The 23022-nt window shown below is 32.8% G+C and overlaps 1 protein-coding gene across 2 annotated transcripts in view; it reads right to left on the bottom strand.

Moving 5' to 3' along the window:
- Positions 1 to 23022, bottom strand: part of LOC150104932 (myogenic factor 5-like) — a 118978-nt gene that overhangs the window by 72075 nt on the left and 23881 nt on the right. The window contains exon 3 of one of the 2 annotated variants that reach the window (XM_090396055.1): positions 1382 to 1463. In XM_090396055.1, coding sequence (XP_090252181.1) covers positions 1382 to 1463 — 82 coding nt within the window. The remainder of the gene's footprint in view (positions 1 to 1381; positions 1464 to 23022) is intronic. The other variant, XM_090396056.1, reaches the window with a different exon arrangement.

The following is a 23022-nucleotide window of genomic DNA, read 5'->3' as shown; positions in this document are numbered from 1 at the left end:
TGTTCATTTACTTATATTTACAACTTGTGAAATGATCACGGTTTTTATCATGATTACTTATTTTATATTTGATGTTCTTGTGATCATCCAGTCGTTTGTCTCCAATCGCGTTAAATTTCAATTTCAATGGATTATGTTTATTATGGACTCGGTAGTTAGATTGTGCGTTTCCTTTCCGAAAATCCAGTTTTTTCTCCTACAAAACAGGCAAATCCGTCTGAGAATATAAGCAAATTGAAAGCTACGGATCATATCATAGCATTGTTATTATGAAAATCAGCTAGCCATAATAGGCCATTGATCTTAAGGTAAAATGGTATATATCTCATCTGACTCATAGATTAAACAAGACATTAGGTACCAAAAAGAGCAAAAACAGAACATAAAATGAAAATAAGAGGAAACTATTGAATGATGCTTTGAATGGTAAAACACTGAAAGGGGAGTAGTGGAATAGTTGTGCAAGTTCAGTCGACGATTCGAAGAAAAATAACATCAACAGGATATAAAAAAAAAAAACAGGAGAATCAATACGAAATCAACTTAATCAATGAAAATACGGAGTGACATGCATTCATTTTTTTTTATTTTATGTATTATTTATGATTTTAAAATAAATTTGTTATTATAAAAGATTCACATAGGACAGACATAGCTGGGAAGATTTCAGACTCACTACATGAATATCCGTGATATAAATTATCTATCAGGATTATATCATGATTAGATTTTTTTTTTTTTTTTTGGCTAGATGGGCGAAGCAAAAATGCTTTTCATATTCTCCCCGGTATCTGTTAAAAAATATATGGATAGGGTAATATAGCTCTATAAGCTCTGATCATGGCAGGAGGATAACAGCAATAGTCGAGCCTGAGTTAAAACTTCATTGGCTACAGCATTGCCATCCATTACCCTCTCTGGATGCCCATTTTAGTCACCTCCTACGACATGCATGGGCTACACTGGGGCTATTTTTATCCCGGCCACCACACGGGGTTCAGGATTAGATGCATTTTTTTTTTCATTTAATAGATTTTTCCATTACTTTCTTTTAAGTGTTTAAGTATTAGATAAGCAAATTAATATATAAAAATCAAAACTAGATGAATTTATTTGATTTAAAATTAAAAACAATTGAAATATTCTTATTAATCGTAAAAAAAAATAATAATCTTTAACTTGATCTTATTTTGAATGTTTTAAAATCAGTTTTCAAATTTGTTTCCTTGTCTTCTAGAAATCCAGAAACAATCTTATTTATCAAACAAAGCTATTCAGCAAGTTTCAAGGGGAAAGTTACAAAGAACCGCTACAAAAGGGAAAAAAATAGGATACTTTTAAAACACTCCAGTATTTATCAATATTTTAAACAGTTTCTTACCGGTGAGTGGAGCAAACGTACGGGAACCTTCGTAATGTCGCAATCGTTCATCTGCCGAATGCGAAGTAGTACCAACCTGTAACTAAAAAGAATATAGTATTAAAAATTGTAATCTAAATATATAATCAAGAAGAATGAAAAATAACTTCTTTAGCATAAATTGTTTAATTAATCTGAAAAATAAAATCTGTTAATGATAGTAATACTAATGGCATTCGGATTGCGTCACCTTTCCCACGAGTAAGCATCCTTGCGACCTATTTCGAACTTTTAGGGCTCATGGTAATTATTAATGATTATCATGATAAATCATTTGCATGAATAAGTTAATATTAAATGTTCTTCTGTCTGATTTAGATTAGTTAAAAGATATGTCAATATGTTGTGTAGCAGGGTATCGAAAGTAGTTATTATTATAATTATTATTTATATTATTATTGTTATTGTTATTATTATGCACATAATTGATACACAGTCAAAACAAGATATCATTTAAACAACAATTTGACAGATGATACAGAACAATTCAGATTCCACCCAAGAATCTAAGAATAGCGTCGTAAAATATGGACTGTTCAAGTAATGCTGTTTTTTGTAGGTCATATGGGATCACTTCGTTGATATTTAATTGCTGTAAATAGTTGGACAGCTTCTTTGAAATTGCACCAAGTGCACCGATAACTATTGGGATAACTTTAGTGTGTTTAAGCCACAGCCTGCCAACTTCGATTACCTGATCTCAATATTTAGAACTTTTTTACAGTTCTTTGTTGTTAATGTTGTTATCACTGGGTATTGCGATATCAATAATCCAAACCTGTCGATGTTTGATAATTGTGATATCAGGTCTATTGTGCTCTAAATGCCGATCAGTTTGTATTCTCAAGTCCCAGAGAATTTTTGTCGTTTCGTTTTCCAACACTGTCTCTATTTTATGTTGCCATCAGTTACCAGAAGAAGGAAAGTCATATTTTTTGCATATATGCCAATGAATTATTTTGGCCACTTGATCATGACGATATTTATAATCAATTTGAGCTATCTTGCTGCAAGCACTGATCAGATGTTATTTTTTTACTATTTTTGTTTATTATTATTATTATTATTATTATTATTATTATTATTATTATTATTATTATTATTATTATTATTATTATTATGTAATCTAAATATATAATCAAGAAGAATGAAAAATAACTTCTTTATTATAAATTATTTAATTAATCTGGAAAATAAAATCTGTTATTGATAGTAATGGCCGAAAACAACGATCCTAACTGACAAGAAACTCCCAACACCAATCTATATAACTGAACACTGGACTCCATACTTCAAAAATCTTTTATACCAAGAAAGGAAGACAAAGACAGAGAAAAACTACAATCTCGTTTGGAGGATTCACAGATATTTATGGGAAAAAATGAAAACACTCGAGTTTATATAATTACAAGTGAATCGACTTACATAGCCTACCAATATAAAACACTAACACTTCACATCCTTAAGAACAACATTAGAAATCACTTAAAAGTATATAATGGAAATCTCAAACATAGGCGAACATATCCAGTTAGAAAATATAAACTTCAATGTCTTTGAGCTCTTTGAAGAAATGGTCAGACTCATTTCCACCAATACCAACTTCACTATCGTACACACAAACATAAGAAATATAAAAAAAACACTGGCTTACATTGATAACACAGCTCAACTACACCATGATAAACATAGATGCGCTAATACTAACCGAAGTTGCAATAAAAGACACAGAAATTTACGCATACAACATAAATAAATATCAAACCTACAACTTATGTAGACCAAGCAAAAGAGGAAGTGACATCGTGGCATTTATCAAAGAAAAATACAATGTGACTGAAAAACAAACTCATTTCGAACATGCGGAAATACTAATTTTAGAAATCACAAATAGCCACCATAGTATCAAATAAACAATAAACACAACATACAGACCCCCCAGATAATAATCCACTCAGCTTTCTTCATGAGTTAGAAGCATGGCTAAGCGGCATCGAACCCCGTACAACACACAGACTCATCCTAATAGGAGACATTAACATAAATACTCTTGACCACGCTCTTCAACCATTAACACATATCTTGATATACTAAGCCAGTACAACATAAACCCTACCATTAGCTCCCCAACAAGAGAAGGAATACTCAACATTTCACTAACACAATCATGCATTGATCATATCAACATACGGGCTCCCATCCATATATATATATACATCATCAGTAATTAACTTCAAAATTGCCAATCACTACTTTGTCTCAACTTCGTTTTATTACGTTACCTACCCCCCCCCCTCCCACCACCACAAAAGTCTACAAAACTCGATCATACTAAAGAGCATTGTCGATAACCATGTAAAAAATACAGACTGGAATCGCCTACTTAAAACAAATGATCCTGTAACATTATACGAGAATTTTCAACTAAAGTTCACAGAAATATACAAAAAAGCAATAAAGTCTACACAAACGAGGCGACAAACAGAGAACAATCCATGGATAAATGACGACATACTAAATACTATTACTGAAAAGGAAAATCTATGGAAAAAACTTAAAAAGTCACCCAGTAACACACATTTACAAACCTTATACAAAAACACAAGAAATAAACTAATAACAAAAATTTGTAGGACAAAAAGACACTACTATTTCCAAAAATCCATGGAATATAACGACAACATGAAGCAAACAAGGGCTACAATCAACGAATTAGAAACTCGAAAAAAGAAAACTTCAGCACAAGATTTTATTGCAAAAAAGCTTCGGTCAGGATAAACCAAGATTCGGTCAGGACAAACCAAGAGGAACTAGCAAACTCATTCAACCATGATTCACAAACAATATCACACAACTCAAAAAAGACAAACTACCAACGATCAACAAAAAACTACCCACACAAAGTCAACAACAAACGCTGTATTTTCCACCCATAACAAAACAGGAACTGAAAGAAGCACTCTTACAACTAAAACCAAATACCACTCCAGGAATAGACAAAATAAGACTCACAGACCTCATAATACACTTTGAACAAATAAATCCAAAACTTTTGAGACTCGTGAACATAATATTCGCCACAGGCATTATTCCACAACAACTAAAAACTGCAATAATTACGCCAATATACAAACACGGTAAGAGAAACGATATCCAGAACTACAGGCCAATAGGTACCCCTACCAGTCATCTCAAAAAAATCTAGAAAAAAATAACACACACCAGACTACAGAACTATTTACAGAAGTGCAACATCATCTCACAAAACCAATACGGCTTTCAGAAAACAAAAAGCACCATCGCTTTATTAGAAGACATCGCCGACACAATAAACAAAGCTCTCGACAAAAACAAGTACGCCGTTCTTATTCTGCTTAACCAAAGCATTTGATACACTTGAACATGACATACTACTCACCAAACTATACTCAATAGGTATAAGAGGAACACTGCATACATGGTTCAGGAACTACCTCTCAAACAGAACACAAGTAACAAAAATAGGTACATGCCACAGCTGGGAGTATACAAATAAAACACGGTGTTCCTCAAGGTGCCATATTATCACCCACTCTATTAAACATATACATGAACGATGTGATGTTCATAACATGGCCATAAGAAGTCAAATATTTCAATACGCAGATGACACCGCACTACTAGCAATCCACATAGACATCAACATGGCTCTCTGCAAAGCGCAACAATGAAATCACAACATACTTCTACCATACTTCTACAACAACAACACTAAATGAAATCACAACATACGTCTACCAAAACGCAATTCTAATCAACGGCATCAAAACACAGATGTTGATAATACACAACCCAAGAATTATGCGCCCCCGCACCATTATCGATACACTGTCACACATACCGCTGCATTAACAACAAAAATACCTGCCAATGTCCAGAAATCAAACCTGTAACACATGCAAAATACCTTGGTCTCTATATTGATTGCCACCTGAAATAGACAAAACATATAGAATACCTACATATCAAACTCCGGATCATCGCAGCAAAACTCTTCCAAGTAAAAGACATTATTCCATCCAACATAAAAAAAATTCCTATATCATGGTATCTGCGAATCCCTACTCAGATACGGTATAACAGTCTATGCAAACACATCAAACAGCCACCTAACAAAATTAGAAACATTACACAGAAAACTTGTGTCAACAGTGATTTGGACACCTTACACGCAACAACCAATATCCGACCAGCACATGGCGACACACAGAATCCTGAGCATTAAAAATCTGAAACACTACATACTACTACTAAGGAATTACTTCAACATCACCTATCGAAACAACAGAAATAACACGACCTACAACAACTCTCTACATCCCTACACCCTTCAACACCCATACGGTTCATTTGTGAGATCACATCAGATACCCACGCAACTCAACAACATCACCTTCAACTTCAACATCACCTATCGAAACAACAGAAACACATATCGTATAACACGACCTACAACAACTCTCTACATCCCTACACCCTTCAACACCCATACGGTTCATTTGTGAGATCACATCAGATACCCACGCAACTCAACAACCTACCAAGAAAGTTAAAACACGTAGACAACTACAGAACATTAAAACACGAACTCTGGAAAATATACCAACAAAGTTAATACACCATTAACACTAATATACACATCACAAATCACCACGTAACCCTTAAAATCAAAGAATGCAGATTATGTAACAAGACCGTCAGTAAAATATATAACAATAAAGAAGATACCGAAGATACTGATTATTATGTGATAATATCATTAATATAATATTACTATGTAACATGAAAAAATAATCTAATAAATTATTCTTAAATAATTATGTAAATAATAAATCTCATTATTTACATAATTAAAAATTATGTAAATAATGAGTTTACATTGTTTGTTTGTGAGAATTAGGAAATATAATATTTTAATTGCATATGTGTAAATACTGTTGTATAGTCACACTTTCTAAATTTTGAAAAAAACAACAACAACATAAACTACAACGTGTAATATTATATAACTTATGTAACTCTGAACTATATAATTGCAAATTATTACTGTGATTGTTATTTTAAAAGAACGCAAAAAACTTATGTTATCATCATTATTATTGAAATTTCCTTATATGTAACACTTAGTGCTGAACCTTGTAAAATAATATACTGAATGTTACTCAAGATGATCATTGTATATATATATGTAAATATTTGAGATCAATAAATAAAAAAAAAGTGTTAACTGCGGAGCTCTTTCGTATCCGGTTTCATAACGAGACTAAGCGACCAGCTATTAGCTTGTCGCTTAGTCTCGTTTTATAATAAATAATGAAAACAAAATAATTTCATGGTATAATATAAATGGTAATAATAAAAAAATAAAATTATATCTTAGATATAATTTTATTTTATTATTATCGTATCATACGTATAGAATCGTATCATATTCACTACGGTTTGTATGAACCATGTTTGGATATTATACTATTAATGTTATACTATTTGTTTGTTACGGCGTTTCTTATTTTTAAAATTTTTGAAAATTTTAATAATATAAATATTAAACTTTAAAGAATAGTCTTTTTCTTTTTTTCTTTTGAATTATTCTTTCTATAAAATATATTTTTCTGAAATTTTCTTTACAAACCTCTTTATTAATAACAGAATAGATATATATTTAAAAGCCTGTCAAAAGTGCAGCATATGAGCCAACGGACATATTCAAATATAGAAGACCAAAAACTATATTAGCCTCCTATAACGATGCATAATCTCCATGCCCATTCAGGGCGAGCAAACTGCTCGTAAATTTTACCCTCACTGTAACCACGACAGATAGCGGGGAATATGAAAAGCATCTTGCTTCACCCTTAAAGACATAAATGTCAATTGTCAATTGTCATTACGATATGTGTGTTTGACAGGCGTGATAAAGCGTGTCAATATGATGGAGTTATTATTCATTAAGTATTCTTCAAAGTGAAAGAAATAAAATCACTGAAATCACTGATGTGAAATGAAATCATTGGAGTAAAATAATCTATGAATTATATTCACAATACAAAAGGAAGAAATAAAAAAATAAATCTTTATTAATGCCGATATTTGACATCCGTCATTTCAGTTACACCAAGTAGATGAAAGACAAAAGTTTGGAATGTAACCAGAGAGTTTATGAGAATAAATATTCGGTATAGAAATAGAAATTGCCTTGGCTTGAACTACTTACGTTAATGCATTATTAGGTTTCATTGGAAGCTGTTTCAAATTGTTGGTTCTCATCAGAGATCCGCAAAAATCTGAAAGGACGAAAACCCTCTGTTCATTACCACAGCAATCCCATGTCAGAAAGTTATATTCTTCATAAATGAACTCTCGGTAAATGTATGAGTATAATACAAAAATAAAGAACGTAGAAGGCTTCAATTTGCTAAGACAGTAAATATTGAATAGAAAGTTTTTGTCCTCTTGATGAGAACCAACAGTTTATATATACTATCTAATATTAATATGAAAAAAAAACTGAAGCAGTCTTGTAGGCTGTATATTTTTGTATTATAAATATTTTGTGTTGTGAATTTAATAACAAAATCAAAGTGTGACATTCTACGATTAGTAATTCTTAATTACATAATGTGCTTTAACTTATAGAAGTAACTAACATATCAAAATGAGCAATACTGCACTAAATAAAGCCTCTCGTTTTTATGATTTTGGATTTTTGGAAATTATTGCCGTGTAGCTCCAAATAAAAGAAAAAGTCCTTGGCCTACACGCGAGGTTACAAATTAAATGTTTAACATTACTGATTAAATTTTGTTATTAATAATGTACTTGAATATTGAACTGAAATGAATTTTCAATTGAAAGATAATCATATTTTTTGCCATTTTTCAGTTGCTTACTTGACAGATTTACGGAACTCAATAATGAGGCCGAGATAGGTATTAGATCGAAAACGGAGAACGTTAAGAACCAGTAGATGTATATGGAAATATGAAAAAAAAGCAACAATATATAATACGTTAAACCAAAAAAGAAACTTAGAAAACTTATACTATACATGGAAAGCAATAAGATGTACTTGCCGTTTCGAATAAAAAAATGATCATCAGATTATGAAAGCTGATACCTGCTCATCGTTTATTTTCCGTAAACAGCTTTTGGCTCGCTCCTTCCTCGTTTCAATCTAATACTGTTTCGGCCTCATTACTGAGTTCGATAATAAATAAATAAAATTAAAATTCATCATCATCCAATTCCTGCCATGTACCCTCAAGAGGTGTACAGGATATGATAGTACTACATGAAAAATTTACATCGTTACTAACTTCCTATCTACAATTTTTCTCCAGATCAGTCTGTTACTTTTCAAGACTCCAATATTACCAGATCTTATATTTCTGTCGTCTAAGGCACTTTGTACCGTACCAATCCACCTGTATCTTGGTCTTCCTCTGGGTTGTTTTCCTGCTAACCTGGCAGAGAACACATGTTTTGCCAATCTTTCCTCGCCCATTCTGTTTAAGTGACCATACCACCTAAGATTAGTTCTGCTAACGCATTCCTGGATGCTGATAATGTCAAGTTCTTTCCTAATATCCTCGTTTTTAATATGATATTGCCATTGATGCCATCTGTTCATCCCTCTAATCTTTCTCAGGATTCTCATATCTGTGGTCTCTAGTCTTTGGTAAAGTGTTTTACTTCTGACCCAACTCTCAGATCCATAAGTTAAAACTGGTTTGAACACTGTCTTGTATATAGCTAATTTAGTGTTCCGACTAATTTCTCTCTTATTCCATATGAATTTATTCAGTTGACTTCCTACCATACCAGCTTTGTTGATTCTGTTGTCTATTTCCATATTTAATTTACCATCTTCACTAAAAATCGTGCCTAAGTAGCTGAAATGTTTTACTTGATCCACAGGTTCTCCGTTCATAATGCAGTTGACAACACTTTCAACGATTCTGCCTATTTTCATTGTCTTTGTCTTTTTAATGCTCACTTTCATACCATATCTATTACAACAGATTCAATTTAGTCAAGGAATCTTGCAGACTCGTAGTGGATTTATTGATAAGTATAACATCGCCCGCATAAAGCAAACAGCTGACATTAACATCTCCAATTTTGATATCATGTTTAATACCACTTTCCTTCATAATGTGATCCATATAGATAATGAATAACAGAGGGGATAATGTACATCCTTGTCTCAGACCAGATTTAAAATTAAACCATCTTCCTGTACTTCCTTCAATTTTAACTGCTGACTTACAACTCAACTAAAGACTAAGTATTGCTTGATATAATGCCCCATTGACCCCATATAACTGTAACGTATTGAATAACTTCTCTCTTGGCACCTTGTCATATGCCTTTTCCAGATCTAGAAAACTCTGAGGTGCTTAAGCGTCAAAGCTGTTTAACTGAGAGGAGACCCCCACATAGCCTATAAAGGAATGCGGAGAACCGACCTGGGCTTCTGACCTAATGTCCAATCCTCACCTTCTCGTGGTGCACCCTGTTGGGTATCTACCTGGATACTGAACGAACGAGGATGGGCTGGCAATTTGGGATTTAGCCGACCAAATTGTAATTCTTATTGGCTTAAATTACCAAATTGCAAATTAAAACTATGGCTATTAAACATCTTAAAATGTGTGCCAGATATGGTAATTATCTTCCCGTTCATCATTATTCAGATACTTTTTTCTGCAGTCAATATTATTTTTAAATGCTAAAAAAATCAATCAGCAATGTTAAACATTTACTTTGTGGCTTTACGGATAACTCAAGGGGTCGGCTGTTTGTCCATAAAGATTAGGCCTTTTCTCTTAACGTCCTTCGTTATCATTCCAAACATTCCCTCTAGATAGTCAGAGATGAAATTTATAATTCGTGTATATTATTATAATTGTGTGATCAAGAAGCACACAATCTTTTATGAAATATGATCACATGAATGGAAGTTGCAATAATAATGCTAATTTTCAAAAGTAACTTCCTTTGTCTCATTCAAAAGAATAATTAAAATGGCGTTGATAAGGTTATATACATTTCAGGCGAGTGTTGCGTACCATGATGTTATTTCGTGATTTTTTATTTTATTTTACGCTTTTCTTTATAAAGTATTTGTAGTGTGTCCTTGAAGTGTTGCCTAATTAACTTTTTGTAGCATCGCAATGCTTGAGCACAAGTCATTGATTATGTCTAGTGATACGGAGCTTCATACTTGTGCCTTCGACTTCAAAACTATTTTGGAAAAATATGTCTGTCAAAGAAAGGATAGAATCAATCAGTATTTAAATATCTTGACAGACTTCGTAGCTACAGTCGTTTAACAACGAATTGTTTATTCGCTGAAATGACCTGAATTCAAATCCCATCTAGAAAACAAAAAAAAAAACCTTTGTTTTCTACATGTCTTTACAGTTGAAACTCAGCTAGCCAATCTCAAAGCAGGGCTTTTCCTCACTGAAACCAGAATTTTTCTTCTCCTAATAGACAAAAAAAACCAGACAGAAAATATATACAATTGCATCAGACCTAGTAGACTATGGAAATGCAATTAATCTTTCTGTTACAACATTAATTACGTTTCTATGAAATCAACGTACGTATTCCTGATTGTCATCGCGCTTCTCACATTAAGATGTAGAATAAATCTTTGTCTAGAAAACTGTATATAATTTTCAAAAATGTTTTTAGAAATAATAGTGCAACTTATATTTATTTTTAGGATAATTTGTAATATTTTAAATATTTTAAAATAAAATTTAGAACATTATTTATAATTCATAAACCTTTAGATTTTTCATATTATATTCTTACAATTCAATTATAAGCGAAATCAATAAATTATATAGCTCAGATCTATCCGCTAATTAATAGAAATAGCAAGCTCAGCAATAGAATCCAATTGCAACTATACCAGATGATGATTCCTCCTATAATCACCTATGCCTCTCCGGCCTGGAGCCACACCTCTAATACTAACATTATCAAAATACAGCGTGTGCAGAACAAGTGCTTGAGAATGATTCTGAACGCCCCGTGGTATGTTAGAAACAATCAACTCCACAGAGACACAAATATTCTCTATATTTTCTCTTTTCTACAATCCTTAGCATCCAAGTTTTTCCTAAAGACGTCCACACATCCCAACGATTTGGTTCAGCAAGCTGCAGCATACGATCCAACGGACATATTCAAATATAGAAGACCAAAAGCTATATTAGCCTCCTTTAGTGATGCATAATCTCCATGCCCTTTCAGGGCGAGCAATCTGCTCATAAAATTTGCCTTCACTGTAACCACAACAGATAGCGGGGAATATGAAAAGCATCTTGCTTCACCCCTAAAGTCATAAATGTCAATTGTCAATAAATTATTGGGAATGGTTGGTTGGAATCGACCGTGTGATGCGGTGATTAATACTTTGGAGGTAATGGATGGCAATGCTGTAGCCAATGAAGTTCTAACTGAGGCTCGGCTATTGCTGTTACCCTCCTGCCATGATCAGAGCTTTAATAGCTCAATAAAACCTTATCTCTACACTGTCCTCTACAGATAACAGGGAAGATGAAAAGCATTCTTGTTTCGCCTCTTTAAGCCAGTCCTTATAAGGACAATAAATTATTAATACATTGCCATTGTATTAAAATCATTTTTAAAGATTGATTTTCATTTAAATTTATTTATTTATATTTATAACCGTTAGATTTTTTTGTATCTATATTTATTTTATATAACCATTAGTTTTTTGTATTTATTTTATTTAATAAAAAATCTAGCGGTTTTATAAAAATTGAAGGATCTTACAAATAAACTAAAATATAAAAAACAATTCTTGGCAAATACCGTAACCTAAGAAAGCAAATGTGATGATCAACCTCTTTCGACTCTACAACTTACACTCGTGTTACGTGCTGCGCATTTCAAGCTAAAGGCACGCGAAATTCGTGAAATGTTCTCTCCTTCCAATTGTCAACAGCTCGTTGTTAGGCGGTGATAGAGACGCCATGGCTTTACGCACGAGAATGAGAATTTCCTTCCTGTGCGAACGCTCTAATCTTGATGAACCAATAATAGACACATAACGGACTGTACCGAACTTCCTTGACAGACTGAGTGCGTCAATGTTGACCGATTAATTACAAAGAAAAAAAAAAAAACCTAATTCTTTTGCCCCTATTTTAGTGACAGTTGAAAAACGAACTTTTGAGTTTCCAGTGAATGATTCGCAATAGCATAAAAGCCTTCCTCGTGTAATTTCTAATCATTTCAAAGCACTTTAATGCCGTCATAACAAAGTCAAGCTTTTCGAAAGGTTCCTTATCTCCGCTACTGTAGAGGTCAACTGCCATTTATCACTTTGACAACAGATGTCAAAAGTGTTCGAAGGAGACACCGAAGACGCGATGAAAACCTTAAGGACACTTGACTTCTTCTAATGTTGTGGAGATTTAGAGACAGGTGAATAACTATCTAAGACTAATGCAATTATAATTCATTGATATTAGTTCTATTTATTCCTATTTGTTTATTTATTTAGCGTTGATACACCGACAGTGAGGACCATATAGACATTATTTTATGCAACTAATATAAAGCCAATGGTTATAATGTAATTGTTGTCTATAAATTGTGCATATTCTCTTGCCGATTTAACTGTATGATTTCCACAATACTGTTGTTCTAATATTATTACTAATCACGCTTTTTAAAAAAACCAACCCTTCTGAGTTGTTGTATTTTTGTCTTTATATTATACTTAGTTTTATTTATATTTATTTTTTCCTCATTAAATTCTTTTCTTGATTTCCTCGGAAGGTTTATTAGTCGGCTTTGCAGTGTTTCTGAACACAGCTAAACATTTAAAATAATAATACATGAGGAGAGGGTAAAAACATTAAAAAAAAAGTATTTCCTTCCATAGATTGCCAATATGAATGCCAGTAACCAAAAGCAAAACTTAAGAATGTTAAATACCCATTGGGATATCTAAATAAAATTCAATCAGCAGAAACCGTGTGTGCAATAGGGACTGAAGTGAGTCTTAAGATGATTATGTTAAGGTAGGAGAGAGTATTAATCTGTGCGGGTATTGCTTATCAGCTCTAAATGAGGGAACAGCGTAACTAGAATTTTTATGTTCCCCTTGAAATAAACTTTCATTGGGCTTCTTAAAAGTTTAAGATCAGGACCTCTTTTAAAACTTTTATTGAGCCTGCTAAGCACTCTCCTTATACATTTAAAGTGTCTCGGCATGATAGCTATGCAACTGTGAACAGTTTTCTGCAAATGAGAATGATAGGAAATTTATAGAGGATAAGAGATGTTCAGTTAATTTCAGGATGTTATGTAGCTATAAATAAAGTGAAACGTTTTTTACTAAAATACATTTTGAAACATATTTTACTAAAATTTGAAATAATGCTGGATTTAATATCCACTTGATTTTTATAAAAAGCGAAACATTTTTATTCTGAGACAGTGCGTAAATTTTAATCTCTGGTAAATTTTAAGTTACCAGAGAAATAACGTTTTTTATTATTTTTTAAATCTCATTCATTTTTTTAAAAATTCTCATAAAAATCGATTAAAAATTGAACCTAGATTATTTAAATTATGACTTTACTACGAACTGTTACACTTTTGTCAACAATGCCAAAACAATCTACAATGAATATAAATATATTAAAATTTACTTTGCTAAATAACCATACGTATATTGTTTTCAAGGAAAGTAAGTATAAAAAAATTATATCCTATTACATCTGCAAAGTTACAAAAGAACGATATCCTATCCTAGAATGAAAATCACATGATTATGTTTATTGTTGTTTCCACTGCTGAATGTTATAGCAAGGTATATTTAGGACTAAGAATAGTCCCTTGTAATTATGAAGAAAAAATACAGGTGTAAGATGATTTTTTCAAAGTTTTCATAAATAAAATAAGATAAGTAAAATAATTACAGTTATTACATAATCAAAAAACGTTTTACTGCTTTCTTTATAAAATTGCGAAACATATGTTGACTCGAAACTGGAGATATTTAAATTCAAATACATTGTTGTTCAGAATAGGAGGGATGCGAGAGATGAAAATGGACTCGCTGTTTTGACGGTAGATCAATATCACCGCTTCTAAAACTAGCGCACCAATTTTTAGGATGATTTTATGCTCAAGTATCTTGAGAGAAAGCACAGAATTCAAATTTTTTTGTTGAGTAGTTCACTGCTTCACCCTGATTTGTAACACAGTCTATGGATTTGTAGACCGTTTTCTGTGCTTCAAACCTACTTAGTACAGAATTCTTGATCATTTGCATCTGTTCGTTCTTGTGAGTCAGTATGGCACACTCACAAAGTCAGAAGGAGCTACCAGCGAGACCATTGAAAATTTGTCTTATAATTAGCAAGAGTGCACGTTAAACAACCAAAACAATCGCCAAATAATATATATATATATAAAGTACAATATATATAAAGTGATAATTTCGCTAATTAATTTTAGCACGATGAATGTACATTAGTATATATATATTAATTTTAGCACAATGAATGTACATTAGTATATATATATATTAATTTTAGCACAATGAATGCGCTAAAATTATTTAGTATTAATTAAAAATAATTAATACTAAATTATCACTTTTTCCTTATAGTCCTTATAAGGACTGGCTTAAAGGGGCGAAGCAAGAATGCTTTTTATCTTCCCCGTTATCTGTAGAGGACAATGTAGGGATAAGGTGTTATTGAGCTATTAAAGCTCTGATCATGGCAGGAGAGTAACAGCAATAGCCGCGCCTCAGTTAGAACTTCATTGGCTACAGCACTGCCATCCATTACCCTCCGAGGGATTATTTCACTCACTAATCTATCACTTTTTATACTACTGAAACTTCCATAAGTAAAATTGATGGAAAAAATTAAAAGGTGCGAAAATTTAATTAAAGTTAACTATTTCAAAAATTATGAATTTTAAATAATACTCAAAACTAATAATAATTATATTTGATGCAATATTATTAAAATTATTTTGCATATTTATCTAAAAATAATGAGAAAATTTGAATGAGTTTTGAAATCACTTCTCTGATGCAAGCCAGCAACAAAAAAACTATCAACCTGTGCTAATAAGAAGTTAATCTGGTGAATGAATAAAAAATTAATTCATTCACCAGAAATAAAATTTAACAAAAAGAAGTTAATGCAAATGAATAAAAAATTCAACATTAGTTATTTCAGCGCCCTCTAACGACATAAAGTCCTATCTAGGTGGAGCGCCCTCTAGGGCGCTCCACCTAGATAGGACTTTAGTGTCACCCACGTGGTTGGGCTTAGTATTGTATGATATTTGTGTTATGTTACATTAGTTATTTTTGTAATCCCCGTAGATGTCCTAGTGACTAGGACGAAATATAGGAAGTATTAAATTCTTTTTAATCCTTTCTGAGTGTTGTAAAAAATTGATTAAACCTCTAGCATTATGTGCTAATAAGAAGTTAATCGGGTGATATGCAAATTTATTATTTTTTTTAAATAAATAAAATTATTTAATAGCAATGGTGTATTTGATATACGAGTTATTTCAAATCATTGTCCGGTTTTGAATCACTTTTTTCTTGTGGCATATAACGGTCCACTCGACGTTTTCCAAACAAGCAAATATGTGAAGAAAGAAAAAAAAATACATACTATGATATCACATTTTCTTCAGCTATTTAAACGAAGGTTTATATGGTACATATGCCTTTACATTTAGTTGATTATTTCACAGAAAATTAGAAGCAAAACTTTTATGAATTTTCCGTGTAAGGATAGCCAGATGGTGGCAATTTCTCTCTTAGTTTTGCGATATTTTTAGCGTTGTCGAGGGAGCGTTGATATACGAGGGGGGAGTGGAAAGTTCTGATAAACACTTAGAACAAAATGATATTAAACCAACGGATGTAACCACAAGAAAGAACATACGAGGATATAAGAACACAAATTACCTTCATAACTCTGCTACTAGCATGTTTCTTTCTTGTGATTATATCAGTTGCTTTAATATAATTTTTGTTCTAGATGTTTATCAGAATTTTCAAGACCACTCCTTCGCAATAAAGATACATTTCTGTCCATTTTGATGTTGAAAATAGTGCAATCAATCAATTCAATTCAAAACTCGTTCTGATTGCAAACAAATACTCATTGAATTCTCTACATACAGAAATTCTTGTCTGTAAAAAATTATTGAAATTCGGTGTTTAGTTCGAATCAAATTTAGTTTTATTCATAGATCTTTTTATGCATAAAATAAAATATTTAATATTTAATTTCTGCGTCTGTGCACGAAAATAAAAAGTTTATCGTCACATTCGTAGTAAAAACTCTAACTCTTAAACCCTTTAATAATTTATTTTGAAAGATTTAGTGTCAATTATGTATAGAGACTCTCTATGAAGTTCATAGTTTATTTAAGCTTCAGTGTTTTAGTGTTTTTTCTTTTTTCTTTCTTTTATAATGTCACCTGATGAAGGCTGTTAAACCGAAACTAGTCGTGGTTTTATATTTAAACCTTTTTACTTAAATCTCGGTTCTAGTCATTCAATTCTTTATAAAAAATATGTATGCTAACTGAGTTAATGATCATTCTTTCATCTATAACCTTCATGACGAGTCTTCTATTATTAATAATAAAAGAAACTTCAACAAGACACTGAAGAGGATTGGTCTAAGCATCAACAGGTTGGTCTTCTTGAAACGTTGCAAATTTCACGTGCTTTAAAGAAAACATAACAACTGAACGTGCGAGAAGAATCTATCATAAAGCTAAATTAGACCTACTGTCTGAAAGAATCTCAGATACTAAACGAACTCCCGCTTTTCTTTTCAATAAAAAAGAACTATAGCGGAGAAACTGGAAGAATCTCTATATAATGAAAGTTGGCATACCTTTAATACATACTGTGAATCTCAAGCAGCCACAATACAATATAATAATAAAGTAAATCTTATAAGTAAATTTGAAACATTATAAAGAATGCAAAATAATAGGAACTTCTCAAAACCACACATCAATATTCACAAAGTCGTTATCAACAAATCTTCTTATATACTTTCAGATGTAGAAAAAAGTATCCTTAGTAAAGGTCTAAACTTTATTCCTTCCCCAAAATTAATACCAAAGGAGACACTACTTACAAAAATAGAAAAAGCTACTTCTTTAATCCCTCCACATGATGCAAAATTTCTACGTATTGAATCAATCTTTATTATCAATAACGCAAAACCACCTACAGATAACATTACTTCAACAGAACGCAAAGCTATTAAAAGTTTAAAAAACAACAGAGATATAATAATCCTTCCTGCGGATAAAGGCAATGCAACAGTCATCCTCAACTCTGAAGATTACCAGAATAAAATGCTCGAATTACTACATAATGATACCTACTCAATACTCCAGAGAGATCCAACTCGTGAACTTCAAAATCGTACAAACAACTTATTGAAAACAACAACTGAATTATCCCTAAACGTTCTATTATCTCTACGCTCTCTCCATCCGTTAATTCCTCGCATATATGGTGTTCCTATAATCCATAAAGAGAACACCCCATTACGCCCAATTGTAGAAGGTATCAATTCTCCGACGTACAACCTTTCAAAATATCTTGCCAAATACCGAAAACGTTTTTAAGGGAAGTCACCATCCTTTATCAAGAACACTACAGAAATTGTTACATACATCAAGGATATTACAGTTAATGAAGATGACATCATGGCTAGCTTGGACATAACTTCTTTGTTCACTAATGTCCCAACAGATGAAGTCCTAACATTACTCAAGGACAAGTTATCCAAAAAAATGTTAGCCTTGCTTACACATTGCATTAGGACCAGTTACTTCAAATTTCAAGATAATATATACAAACAAAATCATGGACTGGCTATGAGTAATCCTTTATCCCATGTACTCGCAAATATTTACTTAGAGGATTTTGAAACCAAAGCTATCTCTTCCTTTATTTTAACACCTAAAGTTTGGAAACGCTATGTAGATGATGTCTTCATTGTTTGGAGCCATGGACATGATTCCCTTATGGTTTTCCTCGAACATCTCAATAGCCGACATCAAAGTATTAAGTTTACTGCCGAGCTTGAAACGGATAATTCCTTGCCTTTTCTTGATGTCAAACTGACTCGCTCTTCTGGTAAACTCAAAATATCGATATATAGAAAGCCCACACATACCAACAGATATCTGCACAGTCAGTCCCATCACTTCCTTCCCCATAAGCTTGGAATAATTTCCACCTAGGGACATAGAGCCCGTTCTCTTCTGGATGACCCAAATGAACTTCTTACAGAAATAAACCATCTGAAAACTTCTTTCGAAGTTAATGGATATTCCAAGAGAATCATTGAAAAATTCCTTCTTAATCCTCCTAGACATCACTCAGAAGAAACAAATAGATTCAAAGGCAATATATCTGTTCCTTACATAAGTACAGTTTCACACAAATTAGCAAAAGTTCTAAGAAAACACAATATCAGAACCTTGTTCACTCCACTTCCAAAGATCCGTTTCTTAATAAGCCACTCAAAGCCTTGTCATCATCAACTCAAATACCCTGGTGTATATAAAATATTGTGTGACTGCGATATTCCTTATTTCGGGCAGACAGACAAATCTGACGAATTGCGTATGGAAGAACACATGAGGGACATTACTTACAAGAGACAGCGAGCCAGTGCATTATCAAGTCATATCCGTTTCTCGGCTAATCCTAATGATGAAACCCAAAGTCACAAAGTCTGCTGGTAAAAATCTACTAACATCTTCCGTTGCAATGATGAACTAGAGAGAAAAATCGTGGAATCTAGAGAAATTATCTTCAATCCTGTTCATCTAAATAATAACTTGAGCTACAACCTCCTAGATTGTCATACAGCTGTAATCATTCACTGGCGTTCACGAGATGCTACTAGCACGCACTTTCCCAACAATACAACTAACGAAAGAACAGCTTTAAATACAACCGCAACGATTTAGTGTCAATTATGTATAGAGACGCTATGATGTTCATAGTTTATTTAAGCTTCAGTGTTTTAATGTTTTTTCTTTTTTCTTTCTTTTATAATCTCACCTGATGAAAGCTGTAAGCCGAAACTAGCCGTGTTTTTATATTAAAACCTTTTTTACTTAAATCTCGGTTAGAGTCATTCAATTCTTTATAAATAAATAAATAAATATATATATATATATATATATATATATATATATATATATCATCTTTAGACTTGAACTTTGTTTCAGACACAAACTTAATTGTTTGCATACTTGGAATTAGGAGTTAAAATAACCAAATTTATAAAATTACTTGGTTATTCTAATATGCAATATTTCTAAGTTAAAAAATTTATTATATCTAAATCTCCTCCAGAGACTTTTATTAAAAATAAAAACACCTTGTTGCAACTTCTATAGGTAAAGGTGATAAGGCTCCGTAGGTATTGAAGAAGATGGAGGAATTCAATGTGGAATTGAATCAATCGACCGTGAGATGCGGTGATTGATTCATTCAATCCAATACCCTTGGAGGGTAATGGATGGCAATGCTGTAACCAATGAAGTTCTAACTGAGGCTCAGTTATTGCTGTTACCCTCCTGCCATGATCAGAGCTTTAATTGCTCAAAGAAGATGGAGGTCGGATGGAATTGAATCGGCCGTAAGATGCGGTGATTGATTCATTCAATCTAATACCCTTGGAGGGTAATGGATGGCAATGCTGTAACCAATGAAGTTCTAACTGAGGCTTGGCTATTGCTGTTACCCTCCTGTCATGATCAGAGCTTTAATAGCTCAATAACACCTTATCCTACACTGTCCTCTACAGATAACGGGGAATATGAAAAGCATTCTTGCTTCGCCCCTTTAAGCCAGTCCTTATAAGGACTATAAGAAGATGGACGAAATTTCAATTGACCGTGAGATGCGGTGATTGATTCATTCAATCCAATACCCTTGGAGGGTAATGGATGGCAATGCTGTAGCCAATGAAGTTCTAACTGAGGCTCGGCTATTGCTGTTACCCTCCTGCCATGATCAGAGCTTTAATTTAATAGCTCAATAACACCTTATCCCTACACTGTCCTCTACAGATAACGGGGAATATGAAAAGCATTCTTGCTTCGCCCCTTTAAGCCAGTCCTTATAAGGACTATAAGAAGGTGGAATCAATCGATCAATCAATTTTAAATAAAATATATGTTAAATATATTTTATTTAAAATATATGGTATATATAGATATATACAGGGTGTTCGGGATAAATTTGACAGTTTCGTAAGGAAAAAGAAAATCTTCTTTGTATCTATTAAATTTAATGAATTGACAAAAAAACATTACAGGCAGAGTTAATTACAATACTATCAACAAGATTTACTCAAAATAACCACCATTAGCATCGATCACAGCTTCAATTCTGCTTCGGAACCTCGAACAAGCTGATGCTACAGTCTCCCTGGGAAGGGCCGCAAAAACTGTTTTAATTTTATCCATTAACTGGGCTTTTGTATTACTGGAAGTGCGATTGGTGTCTTTTTCAACTGCGCCCCATACAAAATAATCCATGGGGTTAAGGTCTGGGGAGTTTGGAGGCCAAACATTTGGACTGGTGAAGTCGTAGAAATTTTCAGACAACCATTTTTGACTTTTCCCAGAGGTGTGGCAAGGGGCCGAATCCTGCTGCCATACATACGGCCTACCATTGGCTACCCTTGTTATCCAGGGCTTGACTACAGTTAGCAACTCCACGAACAAAGCCCGAATTCCAATGCCAGGGTTCTTCAACACCTGTTCCTGCAGATATGCGAGGAATTCTGCTGTACGAACGCAATCAGATCGTCTGCTAGGGATCTTTCTTCTTGCTACATCCTCGTAGTCACCATTGCAAGTCTCTAGTTCATGCCTGATTGTTTTTACTGTATTCAGGGAGCATTGGGCAGCAGTCGTAATATCCTTATTTTGATGGCGGGCACGAATCATCATGATACAAGTTATTCTCTTCCATGATTCAGGTGGGTTCCAGCTATCCATCCTTTCTGACATCTTGTATATGAATGAAGAAGGGTCCAAACTTTTAAATGAAGAGAAGTGTGTGTTAATACATGTAACTTACGGAAAAATATAATTAATTATAAATATGTCAAATTTATCCCGAACACCCTGTATATATATCTATATATACCAATACCAAGGTTTTAGTAATACGGAGCGTTATCACCTTTACCTATAGAAGTTGCAACAAGGTGTTTTTATTTTTAATAAATTTTTTAGTAAATGTTGCAAAAGTGGGAAAAGAGCCATACAAATGACTTCACTGTCGAAAAACAGACTTATAAATAAACAGAGGGAAGTTATTATTTCTCTCTATCTCTCTCGTTCCAACTTTATAAGGTATCGACTTCTTGCAAAGAGGAAGTGCTAAAGAGAATGGGATATTTTTGCGTATGAGAATAGACTGAAGGTTTGTGGTTTAAAAAGATTGGTTAACGGAAGAAAGAGGTTTGAAATGGCACTCAGCATTTGATGCAGGAGAAATTTTGCAATACATGATAGGAAAGCAAAGAACAAGGAAATTACCATTGGAAAAGCGAGATTTTTTTTCTTGTAGAAAGTGAACGAGTGGAATAGATTGCTGGAAGAAGAGTGAAAGTTAAGGAGAAAGTATGACAATGTGTGAATACAGTAATTGTCAACGTGAGCCCGTTCACATCAGTAGAAATTATTAATATAAATTATTAATAATTTATATTATTCCATTCCCTAAACTCTATCATTCAATTTTACAAACCAATTAGAGGAAATATATTTGCACAAAGATAAATTATTTTTACAAATCCAAACAAATGAAATATGCTTCCAGATTTTTACACAACTTTTCTAATTTAGTTGTAATCGTAGCTTTGCAATCTAAGTTTTTAGTTTTAATGAGAAGTTTGTAATTTGATAATAATTATATTTAGTTTATAACGATCAAATATGATGATAAGGTTGCAATCAATTTAAATAAACTTTGATTTTTACACATTTTTATTTTTATTTCTAAATGAAATATCTTTCACTTTACTCTAAGCGTTTAGAAATATCTATCACCAAAAGAGAATAAAAAACAATGAAAAGAAAGGCAATGAAGACTGTACCTTCAAGTCCATCCTTATCCTTATAAGGACTGGTGAAGATGAAAAGCAAGAATGCTTTTCATCTTCACCGTTATCTGTAGAGGACAGTATAGGGATAAGGTGTTATTGAGCTATTAAAGCTCTGATCATGGCTGGCAAGAGGATAATAGCAATAGCCGAGTCTCAGAACTTCATTGGCTACAGCATTGCCATCCACTACCCTCCAAGGGTAGTGGATCGTAGTTTTACAGATCGTAGTTTTCGATCTTAGTTTCGCTTACTGGCTGAAAAACAATAAGGGATTTTTATCCCATTAACTTATATCAACCTCGCCAGAAAAAAATAGCCGTTTGGCTTTTCATCTTATTTAAAAATAATTAAAAT

The sequence above is a fragment of the Typopeltis vanoorti genome, chromosome 7 (assembly GCF_054136105.1).
Source record: "Typopeltis vanoorti isolate ZY-2024b chromosome 7, IOZ_Tvanoo_1.0, whole genome shotgun sequence".
NCBI classification, from domain to species: Eukaryota; Metazoa; Arthropoda; class Arachnida; order Uropygi; family Thelyphonidae; genus Typopeltis; species Typopeltis vanoorti.
This window is presented reverse-complemented; position numbering and strand designations above follow the sequence as displayed.